This window comes from Anas platyrhynchos, chromosome 12 (assembly GCF_047663525.1).
Source record: "Anas platyrhynchos isolate ZD024472 breed Pekin duck chromosome 12, IASCAAS_PekinDuck_T2T, whole genome shotgun sequence".
Classification (NCBI taxonomy): domain Eukaryota; kingdom Metazoa; phylum Chordata; class Aves; order Anseriformes; family Anatidae; genus Anas; species Anas platyrhynchos.
The window spans coordinates 5,312,001-5,335,116 of record NC_092598.1 but is presented as its reverse complement, the minus strand read 5'-3'; the positions used below and the strand labels follow the sequence as shown (position 1 = coordinate 5,335,116).

At 42.6% G+C, this 23,116-nt stretch overlaps 1 protein-coding gene across 1 annotated transcript in view; it reads left to right on the top strand.

The window, feature by feature from the left end:
• The first annotated feature begins 1,785 nt into the window (after nucleotides 1-1,785).
• Nucleotides 1,786-23,116, top strand: part of CDYL2 (chromodomain Y like 2) — a 59,293-nt gene continuing 37,962 nt past the window's right edge. Inside the window, exon 1 of the mRNA XM_027466858.3 lies at nucleotides 1,786-2,040. Within this exon, the coding sequence (XP_027322659.1) occupies nucleotides 2,017-2,040 (24 nt within the window). The 5' untranslated portion in view covers nucleotides 1,786-2,016. The remainder of the gene's footprint in view (nucleotides 2,041-23,116) is intronic.

Genomic DNA, 23,116 nt, shown 5'->3' with positions numbered 1-23,116 from the left:
GAGAAAAATCCTCCAGTTACTTTAGTTAAGACAACAGGTACATTTTATATAAGCAGAGTTGCTTGTCCTTAGGAATTCAATGTTATTGCACCACCCCGTAGACCACATGAACCATAAATGTCTTTAAGCTCCAAACTACTATAAGATAGGTTTTATTGAACTGTAAGTCAATACTAAACTGGTTAGCTGGCAAGTTCATAATCACCAGAGGTAATATTCACAATTCAGGAGATTGGGTCAATCAAAACCTATATGTGCATGCGTTATTTCCTACTTTCACGACAAAGGGTGACAACGTTAAAAATATCCAATATCAATATTTCAAGAATCCTCTCAGTTCGAAGAGTCTTTGGCTCTACCCCACTTGGAACTTGCTGGAATTGGGGATCATAAATGAAATTTCACGAATAATTCAGTGCTCCATACCAGCGACATATATTAACCATACTCAAGCTTACTAAATTATCCTCAATAACTAACTCCAATCTGCTACTCAGATAATAGTGTGGACGCTGCCAAGTCTCACATTAACGTGGAATACAATGTTACAAGAAGGACTGAATGCAAAACATGAGAAATGCCAATAAAATGAAGATGAACAAAAGCCACAACCAAGCACAGCATCACTCCCAAACTCTGGAGCAATGACTACTAGTTGTACATCAGTTACTAAGGTGAAAACATGGAGTATAAGCCAGTAAAAACTACTACAGCAGGATCTTCGTGAAGCTAAAACGTGAGAGGTGACCAGAGCAAAGCCCAACGTCACTCCTTCATATCAAGAAACCTAATATTGAGGACGCTCACACTTTACCTGGTGAAACATCTCTCTCACAACGTACAGCCATGAAACCGCATGAAAACGCCTTGCTACTTGAGAAACCTCCAGAGGAACGGAGCCCTTTCCTTCATGGAGCACCTTCGCGCAGATGCGCCTCATGGAGGCCACCGTGCTGGGCCAGAAGGAGACCATGGCGTCTCCACGCGGGCAGCCCCACAGTGGCAGCACTTGAGGAGGACACCTCTGAGGAGAAACCCAGAAGGTTCTGAGATGGAGGCGGCCGCCAGCTCCACGCTGCGTTGGAGGGCTGGATACCGCATGCCCCTGCATGAAGACCAAGCGGCGGGAGGTCGGCGGCTTCCATTTCCTGGAGCGGGCCAGCTAATTTGTAAAATGGCTGCAAGGGCGCGGGGAGAAGGCTCCTCACCGCCTGCTCCAGGGCGGGGGCAAGATAGGGGCCAAACCCCCGCCATCCTCCACGGGACTACAACAGGGGGGCGAGGGGTACCGTCGGAAGGGACCCCACCACCTCCATTTTGCTCGCCGACGGCCGCGGGGTGGGTGGGGCGGCCATGAGGCGCCGAGGGGGCGGGAAGGTGGCGGCCGGGGCCGCCCGAGGCTCCCCGCACACCGCGCCGTGACCTTGGGCGGGCGGCGTGGGCCCGGCCCGCCGCGCCGCCTCTGGTTCCCCCCCCCCCCCCACTTCCATTTTTATTTTTTTTTATTATTAATTAATTTATTTATTTATTTTGGCCGCGGAAAGAGTTTGAAGCGCTCCCGGCTCGGAAAGAAGGAGAAAAGGGGCGGGGGGTGAAAGGGGTGGGGGGGGCAGGAAAGCAAAAGAGGAGGCCGCCCTCCGAACGGCCCCGGGACTTTCCCTGGCGGGGGGTAAAGGGGGAGCCGTGCCGGGGCCACCCCCCGGGCGGGTGAGGGGGGAGTCGGGCGAGGCCGGGGAGGGGGTGCGAGGAGGTGGGTGCCGGCCCCGCCGCGGGGGAGACGCGGCTCTGGGCGCTGTGCGCCCGAGCTGCTGCCGCCGCTGCTGCTGCTGCTGCTGGTGGTGGTTACGCCAGCCCCGCCGCCTGCCTCTCTGCCTCTCCTCGCCTCTGATTCTGCGCACAGCCAGCCCCGAAGCCTGTCATTCTGCAAAACACAGTTTACTCAACAGAGAGAAGGGGGAGCGGGAGAGGTGGAGAGAAGGGGAGACGGCGCGGAGGAGCCCGGTCCCGCACCCCAGCATGGCTTCGGGGGACCTCTACGAGGTAGCGGGGGGCCGCGGGGCGGGCGGGCGGCGGGGGGGCGCCGCGGAGGGCAGCGTTTGGGAGCCCCCTCAGTTCCCGAAGAGCGGAGGAAATCGCCGAGGGAAGGGCTGGGGTGGGGGGAAAAGGGCTGGCGTGTGTGGCGGGGGGGGGGGGGGAGGGATGGAGCGGCTGCCCTCCCTTCCCTCTGCCTCTTTCTCTTTCTCTCTCTCTACTTTCCATCGGGCTCGGTCTTAGCAGGCCTTGCGAGAGGGAAGGAGGAAGGAGTGAAGGAGAGCGAGAGTTAGCGGTAGGATGGGGAGGTGATCGCAGTGCGATGAGCCCGGAGAGTGGAGAAAGTCCAGGTAAAGTCGCAGGCGCTCTGGACGTGCTGAATGTGCAGATTAGTGCGAAAAAATGCGCCCTGGCGCTGCCGGGAGGCGCAGGGATGGAGGCGGCTCCGCGCCCGCCGTGCAAAGTGCAGGAGCCGACGCCAGGTCGCCTCACCTCGCCCCCGGGGGGCGGCGGCCGGGGGAGCGGGGCTGGACGGGGCTCTGCGGGGCTGGACGGGGCTGTGTGGGGCTGTATGGGGCTCTGCGGGGTCGTGCGGGGCTCTGCGGAGCTCTGCGGGGCGGCCCCGGCCCCGCCAAGTTGGTTGCGGCCCCGCTCCGGCCGGGGGGCGAGGTGAGGTGCCCCCGGCCCCCCGCAGCCCAGGTGGGGGGCAGGAGGGGGGCAGGAAGCCGGCCCCGGCCGGGTTTTGGCCTCAGGCAGCCAGTTGTAGCGCCCGGACTCCTTGGACGAGTCTGGCCGCCCTGAGCGTGCCGGAGAAGAAGGGAGGAAGCAGGGATTAAAAAATGAGAGGGAGCGGACCCCAGGTGTGTTAAATACCCAGCGCTGGCAAATGGAAGCGGCGTGGAGCTCTGCCAGCCAAGCACAGCAGAAAGGACTGGGTGTCCCACACCAGATCTTGGTCTAGAGCACCCCGCCGGGCTCCACGACTGCTGGTGACATGGCCACTCGTGCCCTGGGTGTCCAGAGCGCGTGGCTCGAGGGCTGGGAGCCGATCACCTTCCAGTCGGTGCTCAAGCGCTGCCAAGGCATCGCCGTGTGCTTGGGTGTGCAGCAACCGCTGCGGCGGACGTGGTCAGACTTTGAGTCCGGTTGGTGATGTGGTGTAGGTCCTCAGAGCGAGAACTGGAGGATCCGGCAGGTTTCGTGTAGATGTGTTGTGCTTCATCGTGGTCTCTCAGAGTCCCTGACAAAGGTCGTAGTTACGGGATGACACTGCTCTATTAGGACTTTATTTTACTGAGTGGGACACAGACCTTTGAAGTGGAAAGCACTTATGCTCTCCTAAGTGGTGTTAAATGATCAGAAGCACGTGATGATTTGAATAGTACCATTGACCTTTTCCCCACCATTTTGCGATCTCTGTCATGTTACTTTGTAATTTTAAGGCTATTGCATGTCAACTGTATTGCAGTCAGGGCTCCAGTGTAGCCAGTGGGAGTTCTGTGAAGAACAACTTTGACCAGAAAAACTTAGTGATACAATTTTGTATCAGTAACTTCTGGGATGTGTAGAGGATCTCTGTCTGGTCTTGCCTCAGTTTTCATGAGATGTTTTGGTTAGCTCTGAAAAGAAATAAAATAATACCTCTTGGGTTAATGGTAGCCACACTGTTTTAGCTCCTACTCATTATTTTAAAAATCTACTTTTTTTTTTTAAATATTCTTTGCCTTATTAGAAGGTGATGGCATTTGGCAGTTGGATGTGGGCTGTGCGTTGAGTACTGCTGCTTGGCATACGGGTGGTGTTGCTCAAGCAGTAGCCTGGTGTGGAGGTGTTCTGCGAGAGGGCAGGCTCGGAGCCCAGGTTGCAGGCAGTTTTGTGCCCCGTACTCTGCAGGCATTCGTATGGATGAATGTGAATTGTTAGTGTTGTGGTCTGAAGGCTCTGAATCACTTCCTTTCTTTGTTGCTTCAAGTGAACTACTTTTGCTTATCTTTGTGTCATGTGGTGGAATTGTATCCACCAGAACAGGTAAGTGGGAGCATGGCTATGCCTTTCTTGTTTGAGGTGTCTGAGATACAACCTTCTCAGCTGGTCCTGGTGTAAAATCTTCATCTGCATTTCGGACATGTTGGGGAAAAAGTATGTGTAGGTCTTAGGTTATCAGCCCAGCTACATTTCGCATCTCCGCTGTGAAGTTCTCCATAACTGAGGGCATAGGAAATGTCAAGAAAGCTGGAAGAGTTTGTATGTGTAACAGGTCACAAGTTTGCAGATTGTGGCTTCATTTTAAAAATGACTCAGTATGGCCTCCCTCCACCTTCCTGTCCCCAACCAACCAACCTCATCAGAGGCACACTTTAGAAAGAACCTCTTAAAACTGGGATGTTCTGTACCAGTTCGCAGATGAGATGAAGTGCTTTGTGTCTTCACAAATAGCTGACACCTATCTTGCTTGGATACACCACTCTTTTCTGTCCTCCTGCACAAGTAAAATTTTATGTGGATGACCCCTGAACAACTTCAGGACTTCAGCTTGAAATACATTGGGGCTGTTGGTATAACAGTGACGTTGGGCTTATGGTAACACCCCCCAGGTGTACTACACTTCTGATTCTCTTTTGACTCTGTTAGTAATATCTGAGTCCTTCAAGGATTCTTACTGAACCTCAGCAAACAAGTCAACAATAATGAATACCTCTGCAACTGAGAGTCTTTAATACTGGCTGCACAATTATGTTTGTTACAGCCAATCTTGATTTAGGAGTCATGATAAAGCAGATTTTAAAAGTACACTTTGTATTACTTCTGCTAACTTCTTGTATGTTGGTGATGCTCAAGAAACTTGAATTTAAAATTTTAAGTTTTGGAAATAGATGTTCATATTAATCCTGTCAGGTCATCAATTATTTTTTTTACTGCTATGTTCTTTTAAAAACCTTTTTAACTTTTCCAATTTAAAGATGAATTCACCGGGTATCTGTATATTAATGCAAATTAAGACCACAGATGAAATAACCTCAGTGTTTAGTTAACTGGGTGCCTTTCTCCAATTAAAAATAACTTCTGATCACCTGAAATACCTCTGATTAAATTTGTTTTAGAACCATAATGCAGTTCCCAATTTATTCCAGAAGCTAAAGAACACCCATTGGGAGTTCTGTTTACTGGTAGTCAGTCCTAGATTTGTGTATTAGAACCAAGACACCTTACATCAAAAGAGAGTTACTTCCATTAAATGTTAGAAGGTTGGTATTAGTTTCAATGTTTTTATTTTTAAGTAACTATATATTTATTTTCCTTTAACAGTAACAAATGTATATGTACTTCAGTGTAATTTCCAGGCTATATAAATTACTAGTTTTGAATTGCTTGAATTCCATATTCTTATGACTTCAAGCTTTTGTGGGCAGGTAAGAGCCATGGAATATTCTTTTTTTCTTCTTCTTTCTTGTCAGAGATGACCTGTTAAATATTAAAGAGCTATGCTGCATATTCCTTAGAAATAGCAAACTAAAAATAAAGGACTCACAAAAGGGTATTTATTCATAGTGGCCTTTAGGAAGACAGCCCTATTTTGCTTTATGATTTAAATACATTGTTGGATGTGTTGATAGGAAATCCTTTTCAATTCTGGTAACCAACAGAAAGGGTAATGTATTTATTCTTAAATACCAAATTTGTTGATTCACATTTAAGTTGTTGTCAGTGACTTGAGGTAATATTTTGTATTCTCCATCTTGAATTTAGTTCCCACATTATCTTAACACAAATACTTCTTTCACAAAAGTTCTGCTATTAAAAATATGTAAGATGGCTTGAAAGGAAAAAAAAAATCAGTATGAACAGTGTACCTAAGTTTATTTTTCCTAACATGGAGCATCCTGCTTAGTGCAATAAAATTTTATTTTATTGATGAATATATGAATCAGTTATCAGTATCATAGAGATGCTCATGAAGCTGACTTTGATGCTCTTCTTTATTTAATATTTTGGGGTTTTGTATATAATAAACACAATTAGACATTCAGTGACAACGATGTTGAAATCTGAAGTCTTCTTTTAACATGGTGTCAGATTATATTACACCACTGTAGGTAAGTGATCTAAAGATTATAGCTCAGTCTCTGAAGGGGACTGTCACATGCATATATTTCTGGATCACAGTAATAAAATCATTCTTTAAACTGAGCAATTTTTGCATTAAAGTGTTGCTCTGTTTGGGAAAGTGATGTTTTAAAAAATGCTGTCTTCTTACTGAAATGCTACAATGCCCATTGGAAGGAGGCTCGTCCACCTCAGTGACAGGTTTCAGTTAAATCTTAGCTGTGTAAGAATGAGCCGCCGTTTACTTTAGCTTATGTGATCCACCAGAAAGATAATCTATTTCCAGGTGAGTTGCAACATCTCTCACTTATACTTGCACTCAGGTACCAGCAAAGTCAACACTTGAAGATAGCAATGGCATGGTCTGGCCTGCCGAGTCGTTATGACGTGTGGAGACATGCAAATCACAGAACTGAACTTCTGGATGCTAGGTTTGGTTTGCAGATGTAGAGCCTAGAAAATAATCTTTGGTCTACCAAAGTGAAGTTTACAAATACAGGTTTTTGAGCACTATTGTTTCCATCTTGCATCTCTTTCAACTGAGACATTTTTAGGAAAAAAAAAAAACAATCCTGCTTACAGAACCCTACTGGAAAGCAGAAATCTATGTTGAAGTGTTTCATGCATGTACCTTCTAAAGCAGAGGTGACTTGCAAAAAAACAGTATATTTAAGTAAACACTATAATTTCCCAATTTAAATCAACCTCTTTATTGACAACAATCCCATGTTGAAGAAACCAAACATTTTACAAGCAGAAGGCAGTGGCTGAGGTGGGATCTGGGGAAGGTAGAACAGAGTTAAGTATCCGCTCCTGCTGTAGAATGGGAGGCAATGGATTTGTTAATGCTGGGTTTGTTCCCACCAGCTGAGCACCTGGTCATCTGTAATTAACATCTTTCTTTCTTTTATTCATCTTCTGTTGTTTTGTTTCTAAGTGGAAAAGCTTTACTAACGAGTATCTTGAAGACTCAGCTATTTACCTACCCGTTGTCATTGAATTGTTAACAAAGTCAATTTTCTGAAGCCAACTGTAGCCCAAATAAGGTAACCTGTGAGCAGCATTGTTCACAGCAGGTAGAAATCTTGCTGCCTGACGGAAGTTTACAGGACTGTCCAAATTAGGTGCAATCTGCAGTGCAGACAGTGTTCTTTAATCCTAAACTGGACGATACATTAAGTGGAGGTATAGTGCCAACAAAAAACAGTTAAGCTGAGGTGCCTTCTGCATGGGTCTTGCATTTCTCTAAATAAATGATGCTGAGTGAGTTTCAGAAGCATAACTGGATAACTCCAGCAATATTCATTATCTTACTAAGAAATTCCAGCATCGAGCTGCATATGGAACATTACACTGCCCATAATGACTGTCTTGTTTACCTACAACGTCACTGTTACCACTACTCCAACTTCCTTATTACACTGGAAACTGCTGGGTGTATTTTGGGATACCAAACACCAATCGATTTCTTATGCATGTGGCAATTTTCTTACAACCCTGATCATTACAAAGTGCTTTATCTGGATCAGCTGTAGTTTATCTCAAGATGCATGTTACAAGAATGCTCCCCTTTGGAAAGACTACTGAAAATATGCTCTGTATCACCCTCGAAGGCTTAAACATGCGAAGACTTTCCCCCCAAGCAAAGCCATGGCACTAAACGTGCTTCCCTTCATTGACCAATTTCAGGGTTTATAGCTAACAGAAGATTAAAACAATTAAAGATAAATGTTTGCAATGCTTTCTGAATGACAAATAGAGTGTTTTCCTTTGGCTTTGGTCTTTGGTTCAAAATTAAAAGCTGGCAATAAACTCATTGTTTAGTTATTGTTTCCGAAAGCTAAAATGTTTAGAGAGAGACTAGTTTAAATAATGGCAAAATTTAAATGTGATCTAATATTGAAATAAATTGGCTTTTTTTTTTTTTTAGTCAATGGAGTAATTGTGATGGCCAGCTATGCTGTAAATAGCATTTCTTTGTCCATTCATTTGACTTTTAGCAGTATTACAGTTTCTTGGCTCTGTATGTTTTTGTCAGTGCAATCCTTTTTTGTTGTTCCTCCTTACCCATATATTTTTCAGAAATTTTCTGCAACATGTTTTGTGACACTGGCATTTTGACATTGGCAAAAGATATGTATGTTTATTAACTATTTAATTGTTCCTGATGCCTAAATGATTAGGACAGAATACGTCAAGCAATTTAACATAAAATATTTGCAGTGTAGGGCAACCAATAGTGGGTTATATAGAAGATGTCTCACTTCATGTTTATGCAAGTGAAAATATTCTGGTTTTGAAAAAATGAAAATTGTCCTTTTGGCCCGTTGAATAACAGCATCACACTTTGTTTATTATCAAAACTTTAGAATGGTAATATTGCAGAGCTGAAAGGAAACACACTTCAATCTGTTTTCTTCTATTACATAGAGAACATGTAGATTTGAATACTGTCTCATTATCAGTCATAACGTAAAATATTGTTGGAAATCTGTTATGTTTCTAAAAACTTGCACAATAATTTGATATGATGGATCTATGTAGGAAAAAAAAAATATTCTTCTGGCTTACCAAAGAAAGATGACTCCAGCAGAATTGTAAATGGTAGCAACATGATCAGTAGATTACAGCACAGCACTAAAACAAAACCAGTATTGAAAACATCTATCAGAAGTACACTTTTCTTTAAAAAACAGCTGTTGTCCCATTCAGGCTTTGCTAGATTTCTCAAGGGCCACCCACAGAAGTCCCTGCCCATTCCTTCAGAAGGGCAAAAGAAGGACAATGAGGATATTCTCTTCCATAAGGCACTTCACTGCGTTCATTTAGATTTGTGGGTTTTATTTGAAACCATCTTACAAACATGTAGCCACTGACAGGTGCTCAACACTTGATGGATTAAGAAGGGGCACAAGGGACTACAGACCACCAATTCTCAGCTATATTGTATGCCAATTAGTAGCACCTGTAGAAAGAAGTACAATCCGCAGATACATGTGAGGATACCTTGGTTTGGAGAAGAGTTACCATAAATTTTTAGACATAGGTCACGTCTCACAGAACTCTTGGAGTCGAAGAAAAAGTGGATAGGGATGGCTATGGCCACTGCAAATGGATTTTTAAAAACCCTTTTGGCAAGAACCCCCAGGAGCTAATTAAACAAAGCTGTAGTCCCAAAGGGTTGGCTGTCTCTTGGGCAGCCTGGTTCAGGGAGAGGAAGCGGTGAAGGGCAGTTACAAATATCAGGGTTTCCAAATATCAGTACCAAGACCTGTGCTGTACAACAGACTCCTCAGCTATTGAAAGTAACCACATTTGTTGCTGATAATCTATAAATTATTATTAGCACTGTCAAAAGAAAGGTTGACAGTGAAGAGCTGGATGGCAGCAGCTGAAATTCAGTGTTTATAAATGCAAGCTAATGATCAAAGGAAAACTAATCCTGACTATACCTGCATAACAATGAGCCTTGAAGAAGCCGTTACTATTCAGGAGATATCTTGGAATCATTGTGGAAAGGCTTTGGGTGTGTCTACATCAGTATTTTAATTTGTATCAGGTGCCTGCTTTTGAAGTGAGTCTCTCCATGAGCTCACACCTGCATCTGCATCACAGAACAGCCTTACTGAGCGGTGACCACTTCCCTTCAGGTGAAACTAAACCAGAAAATGTGTTCCAGCTCTGAAAGGGTGCCCAGAGGATGGGGCCAGAGTGCTGCTTATCAGAGGCAAACCTCAGGCAAGCAGAATTCTGCGTGTTTTTATAAAGCCATTGAGAATGAAACAGAAGATGGTCGTCTTCATGTCACTGGGGAATACCATTGTGCACTCACATCTGCAGAGCTGCACCCACTTCAGAAAGGAGGGCACAAGGGCACCGAGTGGCTGTCGGTGAAAAGACACCTTATGGAAACTTTCTGGCTGGCAGAAGTGATCGTGGAAGATATGAATTGTGGAGGACTGTGGAAAAGACAAATGGAGGATGATTAGTTAATCCAGTGATGAATGCTATTTCTCATTGCGCAAGAAAAGGCACGCAGCAAACGAAACGATCAGGCAGAGGGCTGAGACAAAGAACTACTTCTTCGCAGTAGTTAAACCGTGGAACTCTTTGTCACAGGGTGTTGTGGAAGTCAAAACTATAAATGGTTTCGAAGAATGGTGCAGCAGCCTCTTGGAGGCTAGATCCTTTTATACCTTTCAGTACAAAGAAATCCTTAAACTGCTAATTATAAGAAGCCAGGAGGGAAGAGCAAGGGCAGCATGTACTCTATAGATTCTATTTTCCTAAGCATCCAGATTTAACTTCTATCAGAATATACACAGCATGGAGCTAGTGGACCTTTAGTCTGACCTTGTGTGGTACTTCTTAGGTTCGTACATACCACAGTCATTAAACAAACATGGGTATTGATTAAGATGTTGATGCGGTCTGTAGAGATCACAAACATACTTGCCTTACAAGTTGTGTTCTGGTATTCTAATTGCTAATCATTGCTAATTAGTATCCTTACACACGAAAGGACAAATCAGAATAGTGGGTCACTCCCTGATGCAGAAAAGGTCACTTTCTGTTTTAGAAACCTCTCAGTCCAGGCTCCCAACAAGATACAACAGGTGGAAGGAGCAAACTGAAGACTGGGAGGATGGAGGAGGTGATGAAGTAACATCAAAACAAACACGCAGAATAAAAACGAAGCGTTGGCTCACTGCCATAGCTGTGTGTAAGAACTGGGGTAAAGGGGTAAGGATATACTAAAAAACACTTGAGTAAATGCACAGAATCAGGGAATTTCTTAAGAGAGTCTTACTAGAAAGTTATATTAATGTAATTGTTTCTTATGAATAAAAATAGCTTTCACTTCCATAAGAAAAGCAGCATCTAAAACGGTTTGTTCACAATTTTTATCTACATTTTTCAATAGTCTTCATAGACTTCCCTAGTGCTGTATGGGGTTGTTAATGCTCATCAGTCTTTAAGGGCTTGCCTGAATATATATTTAAAAGCCACTGACATCTAACAAACACAAAAAGTTGCTATGTGGTGTATTTTTTTTCTTTGTTTTGTGTGTTTTGTTGTTTGTTTGTTTGTTTGTTTTTTCCCCGAAATGGTGATTACTAATATGCTTAGATGTGAACAGTCTAATCTTTAACTGATGAGCTTAACTTGTTATATCCTTTCACATACACAAATACTAACTTTTTCTTGACATCACTTAGCACTCTGCAGTGAGCAGTGGTATTTTAAACTGTTCTCAGATGTCAGGCTAACTACAAAGGAAAGAGCTTTGCTTATAAATCTTATTGGTCTTAGTCATAAGAGCAGAATTACTAAACACAATATCACATTATATAGTTTTTAAGACTACTTTGTAACATTTGCATGATTATGTTAATGGACTTCAATTGAAATGTTACAAAGCTGAAATTTTTCTAATAATTTTTTTTTTAACTGTTAAATCATTTCACTTTTTTGGAGAAGGGACTGTTGCAAAATATAAAACCATGGTATCACACTAATACACCTGATTAATTTGTCTTTCAGAAATCTTTTTGCAATAGGTTATCAGGTGGTTTAGCACAGGAAATCTCACAGGAGAGGTGCTGGGGAATTCCTGCTAAATACAATTCTCATGGAAACAAAATGCACAGTAATGCTTACTGGGCTCATAAATGGATTTTGAGACTCTCAGAATGCAAAGATGTTGATCACAAAGTTTCTTTGGTGGTTAATATAAGGAAGGAATAGTTGAATCCGATGCAGCAATGAATGCGCAGATTTAGGAGGACAGACCATAAGAAAGCTGCCTTTGGATTGAATTTGATTGAAGTGGTTGAATTTGCCTCTAAATGAGCAGAGGAAGTAACGACCTTCTAGGTTCACCAACAGTATGACATAACAGCATGGCTTTAAATTAAATGGGAATACAATTCGGGTATTAAAATCCATATAGGAAAGGAGGTGGAGAAGTTTTGGATCACACAATAAGTACAAGGAATTGTAGGGTAAACTACATTCATGTACTAAAATGTTTCCACGTGTCTGCAGGGGAAATAAGCTGGAAGTTCATGAAGGAATAAGTCATGGCAATTATGACTGATAAAGGAACGACACAATTTTGCTGCAGTACCTGCAGACTGGACTGTAACAGAGGTTGGGTGCACAAGCTCAAGTTGTTCTTACTCCCAAAATGTGAAAAGTTGAAAAGCAACTTCCAGTCTTGTGTAATTCGGTGTTACCACTGGCTCGTAATTTACTTCTGTGCGGAAATATCAGAACTGATGTAATAGTCAGCAAAAAGATGATTAGTACAGGTGACAGGGAGCATGACAGTGTTTTACCCAAACAGTAACTATTACTTACCTAATACTGCTGTATGCTACAGATAAATAATAATGATGCATAGCTCATACTCAATGTATAGCTATACTCAATGTATAGCTGGCAAAATACACCATGCTACGGAAACAATGACAAAATTATCAGCAAACTGAAAGAAGCAACAGGTATCAGCTTCACCTCTTTGGCAGCAGGTTTTTTAGTATTTTAGAAGCTGCCATGCTGCTGTGTACACACTAGCAGGACGTTCGCACTTTTGGGGGAACTGACAGACAAGCACAGCATCAGCCTGTGCCGGGTGGGATGCCCGAGCTCCCTGACAGCAGCCGGGGAGCACAGCAGCAGTGTGCACAGCCCCTCTCGTGTCCTCTCTCAGCCAAGGATGTTCTGGTGCTGCTGGAAGCTGCTTGGCTGCCCATCTGCCTTCCCTGCTTCCCCTTTTGGGTTGGAAGGACCCAAAAGATGACCCAGTGCCACCCCCTGCCATGGGCAGGGACCCTTCCCAACAGCCCAGGCTGCCACAGCCCCATCCAGCCCGGCCTTGGATGCTCCCAGGGATGGGAGCATTGCTGTGATGGAAGATTCCTGTTTCTCCCAACCAAATAACACCCCCTCGCTTTGCCGTCAGTCTACACAAAGGATGCTGGATCTTTTTCCTGCATTGTTTGACCGTCCCACGCTTTGGCTCTTTGACGTGACATTACTTACAGTGTTTCCAGTGAGTGCCAGGGGTAGCACATTTCTCACTCTTAGAAGTGGTATCAAATATTGAAGTGTGTGCATGGTTACCACTTATTGACAAGCTGCTGTGAGCTGTGATTTGAATTGTTCTGTGACTGTGCTGCTGTTATTTTTTGTGCTTCATTTACTCATATCAAATACCGCTGACAACCTGCTGTGTTTAGAAGACAAAGGCAGGTCTTTTTTTAACGTGAACTGGACCTTCCATTTTTACCATGAATGATGCAGTTTTTCTCCTGTGCTATTAACTGCTCCTCTTGTAGCCTACTTAGTGTTAAGGAAAAGAAGGCTTGTGTACTGCTACATTAAAATGTGTAAGCCACCCTTTTACTTTGGATATACAATCTCCATTGCTCTTACATCTTAGTGCATACATCCGTTGATTTTCTATACTCCATCTCGAGGTATGTGTCCAAAGTACAGTACACAAACCAAGGAGAACACTCTGAAATGCTGTTCCATCCCAAGCCAAGACTTCCTGAAATGCTTGATATAATTTCCAACTTAGCCTAACTTCTGCAGAAGTTCTAGGTTCCCAAATAAATTCTGGATTTTACTGCAGCTCAGAAGAGCTCTAACAGAACTTTCCTAAACACCTTTCTTCCTATTGCCATCCCAAGATCATGAGCACTGCTGGTGAGTCACGGGCTAACGGCAGCTGGTCTTTCCGACCCAGTTAGGCACCGAGCATGTTGTCTAGTAGTGAAAATCACCAAGGTCTGGTTTGGATGTGCATTTAAATACATACATGTACAGGCAGCGAGGGGATATCTGGGATTGCCTACTGGATATTTAATATTTGATGCATCACTTATTCAAGATTTAGAAGTAAGCCTCAGGGCTAGCTGAGGAGCTGCGTGAGCGGCCTCAGATCTTGCAGGACTGAGAGCAAGGCCTCCCCTTCCATTCCCCTTCTGATTAGAGAGGAACGTAACACGGCTTTGCAGTAAGAGATGCAGTGCCTCTGAGCGAGACAGGACGAACCAAGAGCGTTCTGCAGTCATTTTGTTGTGTGCTGGGTTTTTTTCTTTTGAAGTGACTGGTCTTCAGCTCCATTTCTGAGAAGGTTTCACGAAGCTCTGACTCAAACAGAGACGTCTCTGACTGGGGTAAACCAGTAGCTGCAGCACGTCTGGGACAGAAACTGCGAGCTGCGAGGAGAACGTTCCCCTTTTCAAACATGGAGGCAGCTGCTTTCGATCTGTGGCTTCTCGCTGCTATTGTGCGAGGCAATCACACTCTGTGAGCTGCAAGAGCCACAACAGAGGCTAAGCAAAGCTGCGGCTCATTTAGGACTGGGTGTTATTTTAATGAGCTTAATAAATCCTATATAGGACCGAGAGCTTCTCTGGAGTTCTCAGTCCTGCAAAGCAGTGTTCCCAGCCTGACCTTTGAACCAGGTACACTGTGGAGCTCTGAAAAACTGCGCCAGCCCCACGCTGCACCAATCTCAGCAACACCAGCGACCCTGGCGTAAGAGTTCACCTGCTTTATTTCGCAGCTGTTTGCAGCATCAAGGTGATCAGACTTCTCTGAGCAGAGCTTAAATGACATTGTACTGCAAATGGCTTCCACTGCCCCGGGTCACCCTGTTCACAGACTTCCACAGAAGGTAAACCTCACATAGAAACAAACTGCTTTGCTCTGTGAAATGAAGTAAGTACCCCGAGAAGATAGGCAGCTGGCACTTCTGTTAACCAAGCTCATCACGTGGCTGAAGTTGAAACGTTCATGAATGTTAATATTGTTCTTCTAAAACACGAACGGCAAGGATTTGTTTCATGTGCAGGATATACACTGACCTTCAAAGGGCAAAATTCATTGCAGCACCATTTATCTCACTTTTAGGAAAACAGGATGGAAAGAAATCATTAATTCTACAGTCATGGCTATCAACTCCTCATCACAGACAGCCATATCATGTAATCACTCCCATCAAGAGAAATGGATATCTGGATCAGACTCTGTCTTAAAATGAGCAGGGCTCTTTCCTCCTGGTCCTAAACTTTAAGGTTGCTTCTGGAAAGGATTGCTGACACCCAACTCCCGCAGTGGTTAGGACTGAAAATGCTCTGAAGGAAAGACCCAGCCAGCCAGCAGACTCTGAGGCCTCCTCTGCAGAAAAAAACATTCATCACAGAAACCGAAAAATGACTCAGGGTGATGAACTGGCATGGTTTTAAAAGGAAAGTACTATCGCACATGTTTTCTGGCCACAGGACAGCCTCATTAATGGACATGAATTGTAAATTATATATTTGGGGGATGTCTACTTTGTAACATTCAAAAACTTTAAAAAAAATAACCTTTATAAAATTATTCCAGCATGCTTTAATACCAAAAGCTGATAAGTATGGTAGATATACCAAGAAAATTAAAAGCCCTGGGGCTACATATTTTTATAAAAGTCATTGAAAAAAACAGGACTTCAAGTGGCCAAGTTTACCTTGCTCATTACAGCGCTGGAGGGATTTGGTTGTGCATAGCTATGAGGATAGCAGTGTTTAAATAACGTACCAGAATCTACCACTGGTTTAATACTTTGTGTCTTCTACCAAGAAATAATTTACAGCTTTTGACACAGATAATTAGGGAAAGATCAGATGTGCGAGGTACTAGCATTACTTAGGGGAACGTGGAATTTACAGATATATTAAAAAATATTGCTGTCCTACTGTTTGATAAAGCCATGTTTCCTTTCTTTTTTATGAAACATTTTGAAAAGGTTTTCAGGTGTCTAGAAACAAAATATACCTGAGGGCTGGCCCTTAAATGAAAATATTCACATCTTTCCATAATGCCTATAGTGCAAGAGGTGATGGTGCTCTTACAGGAAAATGACATCCCAGGACACACATCTTGCTGTGGTATCTTTCCTTAGATCTGTGCTGCTCTCTTTTTTGTGTTTGTAGCTTAAGAAAGTAGTAAATCTCCCACGTGACATATGGCTAAGGCAGTCATTTTCTTCACCAGCAGGGACACACAATTTAGGCAGTACGTACAGTGATTTCCAGATCATTCCTAACCCCAAACCACTTGTTCTACTCTGAAAGCTCCAAGGCACTTCTTCTGTGCTTAACACTGCTCCATCCATTTTCCATCCCATCTTCTCCCATCCGTTCATCTTGCTTCGTGGAATTTCCCTGGATGTTGCTGGCCTCATTGTTGGGAAGTCATCCACTAGCCCTGCTGCCCGTCCCCAGCTCTCTGGCACCCCATGGCCTCTCTTCCATTCATAGGGAAGTTACCCACACCTGAGTCCATGGCCTCAAAATTAAGCTCAATATGTACAGCTTTCATATAGGCAACAAAAGGATTCGAAGGACAGGGAAGTGTCGCTTCTGAACTTAATCAGCGAAAGAAAATCTCTTTCCTACTCAGCTGCCCTGGCCCAGTGAGCTCATGTACCAATAATGCAAACTACTGGCTGAATTTACCCCGTGGAGTTCCCTGATCTCTGAAATGCAGAACTGGGTTATTTTAATAGAAATTGATTCACTAGTCATGAATTTCATTTGAGGAAATCGTGTATTTTTTGGTTCTGTCTGCTCTAAAGTGACAGCAGCTCTTTTACATACCCCGACAGTCTCAACAAACTATTTAATAAGTTTGAGGTTGAGAATAAAATTCTGTTACTTCTTCAGTTCCCACAACAAATTTTTGGTGAATCACGCCTAGTAAATGATTTCTCAGGTCAGCAAAACCAACTCCTGTCTTATTTTCAGGCACAGACAAAGGATACGAATCCTTGCAACTCTCAAGATAAAAAGGCTTTAATGTATTTAGCTATGGTTAAAAAAATATATACAAACCAGCAAATTCAAAGTATTTAAACTATTTCCTTACATTGGATTAGTACTTTATGTGCCTGCTTTCAGAGTACTCCTAAAGTGTTTTAATTGGTTTAATTAGTATTTTTGCATTCATAGCATGTGCTTTTAAAAAATCAGACACTGAGAATTTCATTTTTAAAGGCAGATTACTAATTTTTTATAGCATGTGTAACTTTCAGATGTGACTTCTTTGCAAGGTTTGCACTGTGTGGTATTATGACTCAAAATAAATTCAGATGAATATCTGGCATTTGAATTTTTCACAAACAGATGAGAATATTCCTGTCCTGTTTCAGCAAGAAAGGGTACAGATTTATGCGGATGTAAAGCAGTTTGTAGACAGATGTGGGCAATTATATAGTTGTATGCAATAATCCAGTATAGCACAGGGGGAAGCTGTTCTCTTTGGCCATATGACTGAACACATGGGTACAGATTTAAGACAATAAGTAGTAAAATTTTTGCATAGCGGGAATAAAACTGGGGCATGGAACTGAACACACTGCATATCTTCCTTTTATTTAATTTTGCCTTTGTCTTTAGTCACAGCTGTCCCATCTTTAAGAGGTACACACTTCACAAAGAAAACAAGATGTCTTGTGTTGGCCTTCTGAATGCAGTTATTGTAGTGCTGCACTTCATAAAAATGTTTTCCCTCCAAATTATATGCAATAAGTTAATTTGAACTTCAAACAGATTACGGAGCCCTAGTGTTTGTGATGAAGTTTTAGAATATGGTTTCTGAAGCAGCTACAAAATTGTAGACAGAGGCACCATTTTAGCACCAAAATCCTACAAAACCTAAAGAAATGTGGAGACCACCTGTGCAGTTAGCTGCCAACCACTTGGCAGGATTTAAGGTTCGGAGAGTTAAATTAGCTAACAGAGAGGTGCCAGTGGCTGGAAGTTTACCCTGCATAAATTAGAAATTAGATACACTTTTTAACATTAAGGTTATAGCATTTTATGGCATTTAAGAAGTTTCCCTAACAGTAATGGCGCACTTTCTGTGAATCTCTTCAAATCAAGATGTGATGGTTTTCTAATAGATGTGGCTTAACTACATCAAAACTTGGGACCTGGTACGGCACTGCTGAATGTAAACCATTGCTGTGTTACCCAAGACAGGCTAGATGGATAGACTTGTCCCTTCTGGCCTTCAAATCTATCAATCTGTGAGCCTGTAAGTAATGCCGTGACAGATAAATAATCAAGTCTGGGCCATCACACAAGAGAAACATGGGTGCCTCTTAAATGAACAATGTCACTCCAGCGGCAGTGGTACTTCTGTACCGTGGCATATAAAACTTATTCTAGATCTGTACTCCACCGTTTGTCAAAATGTTATCAAGACACTGCATCCCCAAAAGTTTTATAGCCACAGCCCAATTGTTTAGCGAAGAAAGGCAACACTGGTGACAGAGAAAAAAAAATGTTGGTATCATATGCTGTTCATTCTGGAAGATCATTCTTATTTTATTAGTCTTCTATTTTTAATTTTAGCTTATACTATGCAGTAAATTTATGCTAGAAATGTGAGCTTAAAATGTTGGAGAGCTCAAGCTCAAACATGCAGAGTATTTCACCATTATTATGAGAATATCTGATGAACAGTGTGTATTTTTAAAAATAGTTAAAAACCTAGAGTTTAAGAAAGCATGGTGACCAACTGGTCAAGAACAAGTTCTCGTGTGTGAATATACTATAAAGTGCTTTTCACTCTCTTGTGGCAGCAATTTTACTATTTCATACTGTCACAAACAATTTCAGAATCTAATTCTTCAGAATTACAAATTTTCTCATTGTGCCTGCAGCATATGTAGATTATCAGAGGATGCCATTCATAGAGCAATGCCCACAACTACCTGCATAGATTTCATATTGCTGACTACACATCCTCTAACTAGATAGGCATAGATGGGAAAGAAACTAGATCCTAAAATACAAATTCTGGGTTAGAAGTGAGCCTGAAAAATCTCTTTGCTCTCCAAAAATCTACTAGACGAAATTGAAGCCAAATAGATTCTTATTTTGGAAATTGGACAGGACTCTCCATTATTAATACGCATGGTATTAAGAAGGTTATTTAAAAATTAAGAAAGTACATCACCAAACAGTTGGAAGTCAAGTTATTTTCCAACATTTTGATTATCTTGAATAAAAATTACTTTATATTATCTGGCCATCCAGGGAAGTTACTTAGCACCCAAGAGTGCTCATGTGAGCAAGAAGCATTTCCAAGAAAAAGTAGGAGATGTAGAAGTGACTCATATGCTTTGTTCTCCCTCACTGTCACCTTCAGAAGACTCCAGCAGTGTAGGGAAACCGAAGAACGCTCCATTCAGTTTTCCCCAGTGGCTGTCATCTAACTAGCATATATCCTTACACGTGTTGTAAAGCATCTCAGATTCCCTTTGAAAGTAATTCACGGGTGTGAACTTGCCTTTTAAAATTTGTACTGACTGTTTGTAATTGTTCTAAAACAGAATCAACAAAGCAGAAATTGTAAGGATAATGTAGCATAAGGTAATGCACATTTTGGATTTGCCCTGTACTGCACAGTGCATATTCAGAACACTGCATGTGACATTCAACAGCCAAGGGCAAGGTCTTTTCCAGAATAACACCGAATTTTTATACTGCAAAACTGACATCATTGGTTTTGGAGCACACTAGCAATCATTAACACTGATCAGACAGACACTCTATACTAGATTTTCTGATCAACATATTCTGACCATTTAATTTTAAGAACAAGTAAAACTTTATGGCATAATACATATTAAAAGTGTTCATAGCTCCAGGCTCCACCTGTCATGCTATTAAATAATAGTAATGATCATTAGCATCTGTGGATTAGCAGGATAGATTTGCATGGTGCTTTGTAACTACAAAAATAATGTTTCAGAGTACTAATTGGGCAAAAACATACTACTCTCTAGGGAAACTCTCCGATTATCGGAAACTGTCAGTTTGTTTAAATCCTTTTTCCATGACCACCAAGAATTTCTTGTTTCCTTGGAATCAAACTAAACACTTTAGTCATGTGCATAGCATCTTGAAATCTTCAAAATATATAAATATATAAAATACTTTTCCTCCATATCTAGAAGACAGTCTTAGTTGTGTTCTAGATTTCAAGTTTAGTTAATACCCATGAAATACTCCAAAAAGATTAGGATTTTTTTGTTCTATTATTGGGCCACAGCTGACAAACATAATAAAAGCTTTCCCCAATGTTTATGAGTATTCTTGTTGAAGTGGTAAGAATATAACACTCTTCCACTGTGTTTCTACACTGTTTTTTCTATGTATGGCTTTGTACACAACTGCTCCTTGGAGACAAGGACAGGTTGGCATGATCAGAAATTTGTTATGTAATTCCACAGCCATCTAACCCAGGCACATTCTTTTTCCCAGCAAACTAAAAAGTGTATTCATCTTATGAGCCTCTTAGCCCTCCTAGATATGCTAGGGATGTTACATTGGATAATCTGCTACGACACTGCTAAGTACAAGCAGCAGGTAGCACAAACGCTAAATGCAGAAATTCAGTGTAAGTTAAACAATCTTTTTTCCCATTTTAAACAGATTTGCTTCATCAAAATTTTCATTTTTCAGACTGCTGTCTGAAAAATTATTTCAGTGCATCTTTCCCATTTTCAATACCAGACCTGAAATCACTTTACAGAAGAGGCGTTCTTTTCAGATAAAGCAAATAAAGATGAAGTGAGCAGTTGAGGTGGTGGCTTGAAACACAAGCCCAGGCTTTCAAGCCCCACCTAAGCATTTTGTGCTATGTTCTCTTACTGTATCTGCACAAACCTCCTGGATAAGTACAACTTAGGAGAACTACAAGTACATTTCTACTAGCATGATTCCTCCTATCTTTGTGATAAAGTACAGCAACTTATCCCTCTTGAATTCAGGCTGGCAGGGCTAGGGAGGTGATCGTCCCCCTGTACTCGGCTCTGGTGAGGCCGCACCTCGAGTACTGTGTTCAGTTCTGGGCCCCTCGCTACAAGAAGGACATCGAGGTGCTTGAGCGGGTCCAGAGAAGGGCGACGAAGCTGGTGAGGGGCCTGGAGAGCAAGTCCTATGAGGAGCGGCTGAAGGAGCTGGGCTTGTTCAGCCTAGAGAAAAGGAGGCTCAGGGGTGACCTTATCACTCTGTATAAGTATATTAAAGGAGGCTCTAGCGAGATGGGGGTTGGCCTGTTCTCCCATGTGCCTGGTGACAGGACGAGGGGGAATGGGCTAAAGTTGCGCCAGGGGAGTTTTAGGTTAGATGTTAGGAAGAATTTCTTTACTGAAAGGGTTGTTAGACATTGGAACAGGCTGCCCAGGGAGGTGGTTGAGTCACCATCCCTGGAAGTCTTCAAAAGACGTTTAGATGTAGAACTTAGGGATATGGTTTAGTGGGGACTGTTAGTGTTAGGTCAGAGGTTGGACTCGATGATCTTGAGGTCTCTTCCAACCTAGAGATTCTGTGATTCTGTGTGATTCTGTGATTTCCTTCACATTGGATGAAGAGCTCATATGTAGCTGCTACCATGCCACGTATTTGTTCACACCCCAATTTACCACACATTTGCTTGTCCTGCTCATACCATAAATAGTGGATGCTCATACAAACAGTGAAAATGCACAGGTGTGACCTTAAATGGGGATATTGACTTCACGATGTATCTCGGTACTAAAGAATGTCCATTTAAAGACTAAGAAATTACATTTAACCTTGTGATCAAGCTGACCTTGGTCCTCCAACCCATCTCTCCCTCGTACATCTCAGAGAGCAGACTGCTCTTGTTGTATGACCTGCGATTCAACAATCCCTGATACTGTCAGGTCAAGGAAAGAAAGAAGTTCAGAGCTGCTTATGGGAAACTCCCTTCCAGCAGCCTGGTAAATCTAAACTCAGCATAACCGAGTCAGTTCATGCGCCCATTTCTACAGACTGAATAGAACTCAGTTTCCCAAATTCAGCCGCTTTTCCAAGTAGAGAAGAATTAATAAATTAGTAAATAATTAGTAAATATTTTTGGCAAAAACCATGTGTCACTGAGTCTTGGAATAATGTAGGTTGGAGGCCATCTGATTCAGCCCTCTTCCTGCAAGCAGCACCAACTTAATTAGGTTACTCGGGGGCTTGTTCAGGCAAGATCTGAGTATCTTCAAGGATGAATATTCCACAGCTTCTCTGGACACCTGTTCCAGTATTGGATGATATGTATGGTTTGTGTTAGGGATGACTGTGAGAATACCACAAGACTATCACAGACTCATTAGAAGATTAATTAGGTGCAAGATTCATGAGAGTCTCTAACAACTTATTAGGTATTTGTTAAAACTCCTTTCTGTAATTTCATAAGCCATTTGCAAGTGGAACCTTAGTATTAAATGTGACCCAGAGGTTTTTTATACTAAATTGTGAATTTAAACTTCCATTCATAAACTGTGTGGAAAACAGTATGGGTGTTGGAGAACCAACCCGTGTGTGTTGGTCTCTGCACTGACTCTCAATTAATAATAAGCAGACAGCTGCAACCCTCACAGCCTCAGTCTGTGACTGGCATAGTGCCACGGAGAGAACATATACTAGTCTAATCCCAGTGAGACGAATGTAGGGAATAAATCTAAAAACCCTACATTTATAAACATGTAGTGCCCCATTCTACAGAGGCCCAGGGAACAAAGCCCTTTGCCTCACCATTGCTGTAAATGCATCCAGGAGCAGCTGAGGCATTACAACAGCCCCCAAGTTAGGAATCTGACTAACAAATGGATGGAAAATCTCCCCACTAATATATTCACTACTTACATATTCGATAGTGCTTCAAGCACAGACATTTCTAAATGGTTCCTCAGCTTCACCCAATTTTCCCCTGATGCTTGAGACATCCGTATGACCTACCAACAGAAAGAGATGGTAGCCGTCAGCACCGAGAGGTGGCCCGTGCCTCTGCAGTACCCTACAATGAGCCAACAGGATCTGTGCCTCTGCCAGAGAAACCCCGGTGTTGCTGCTTGGGATCCCTCAGGAAGGAGGGCAGGATCCCAGTCTGCCAC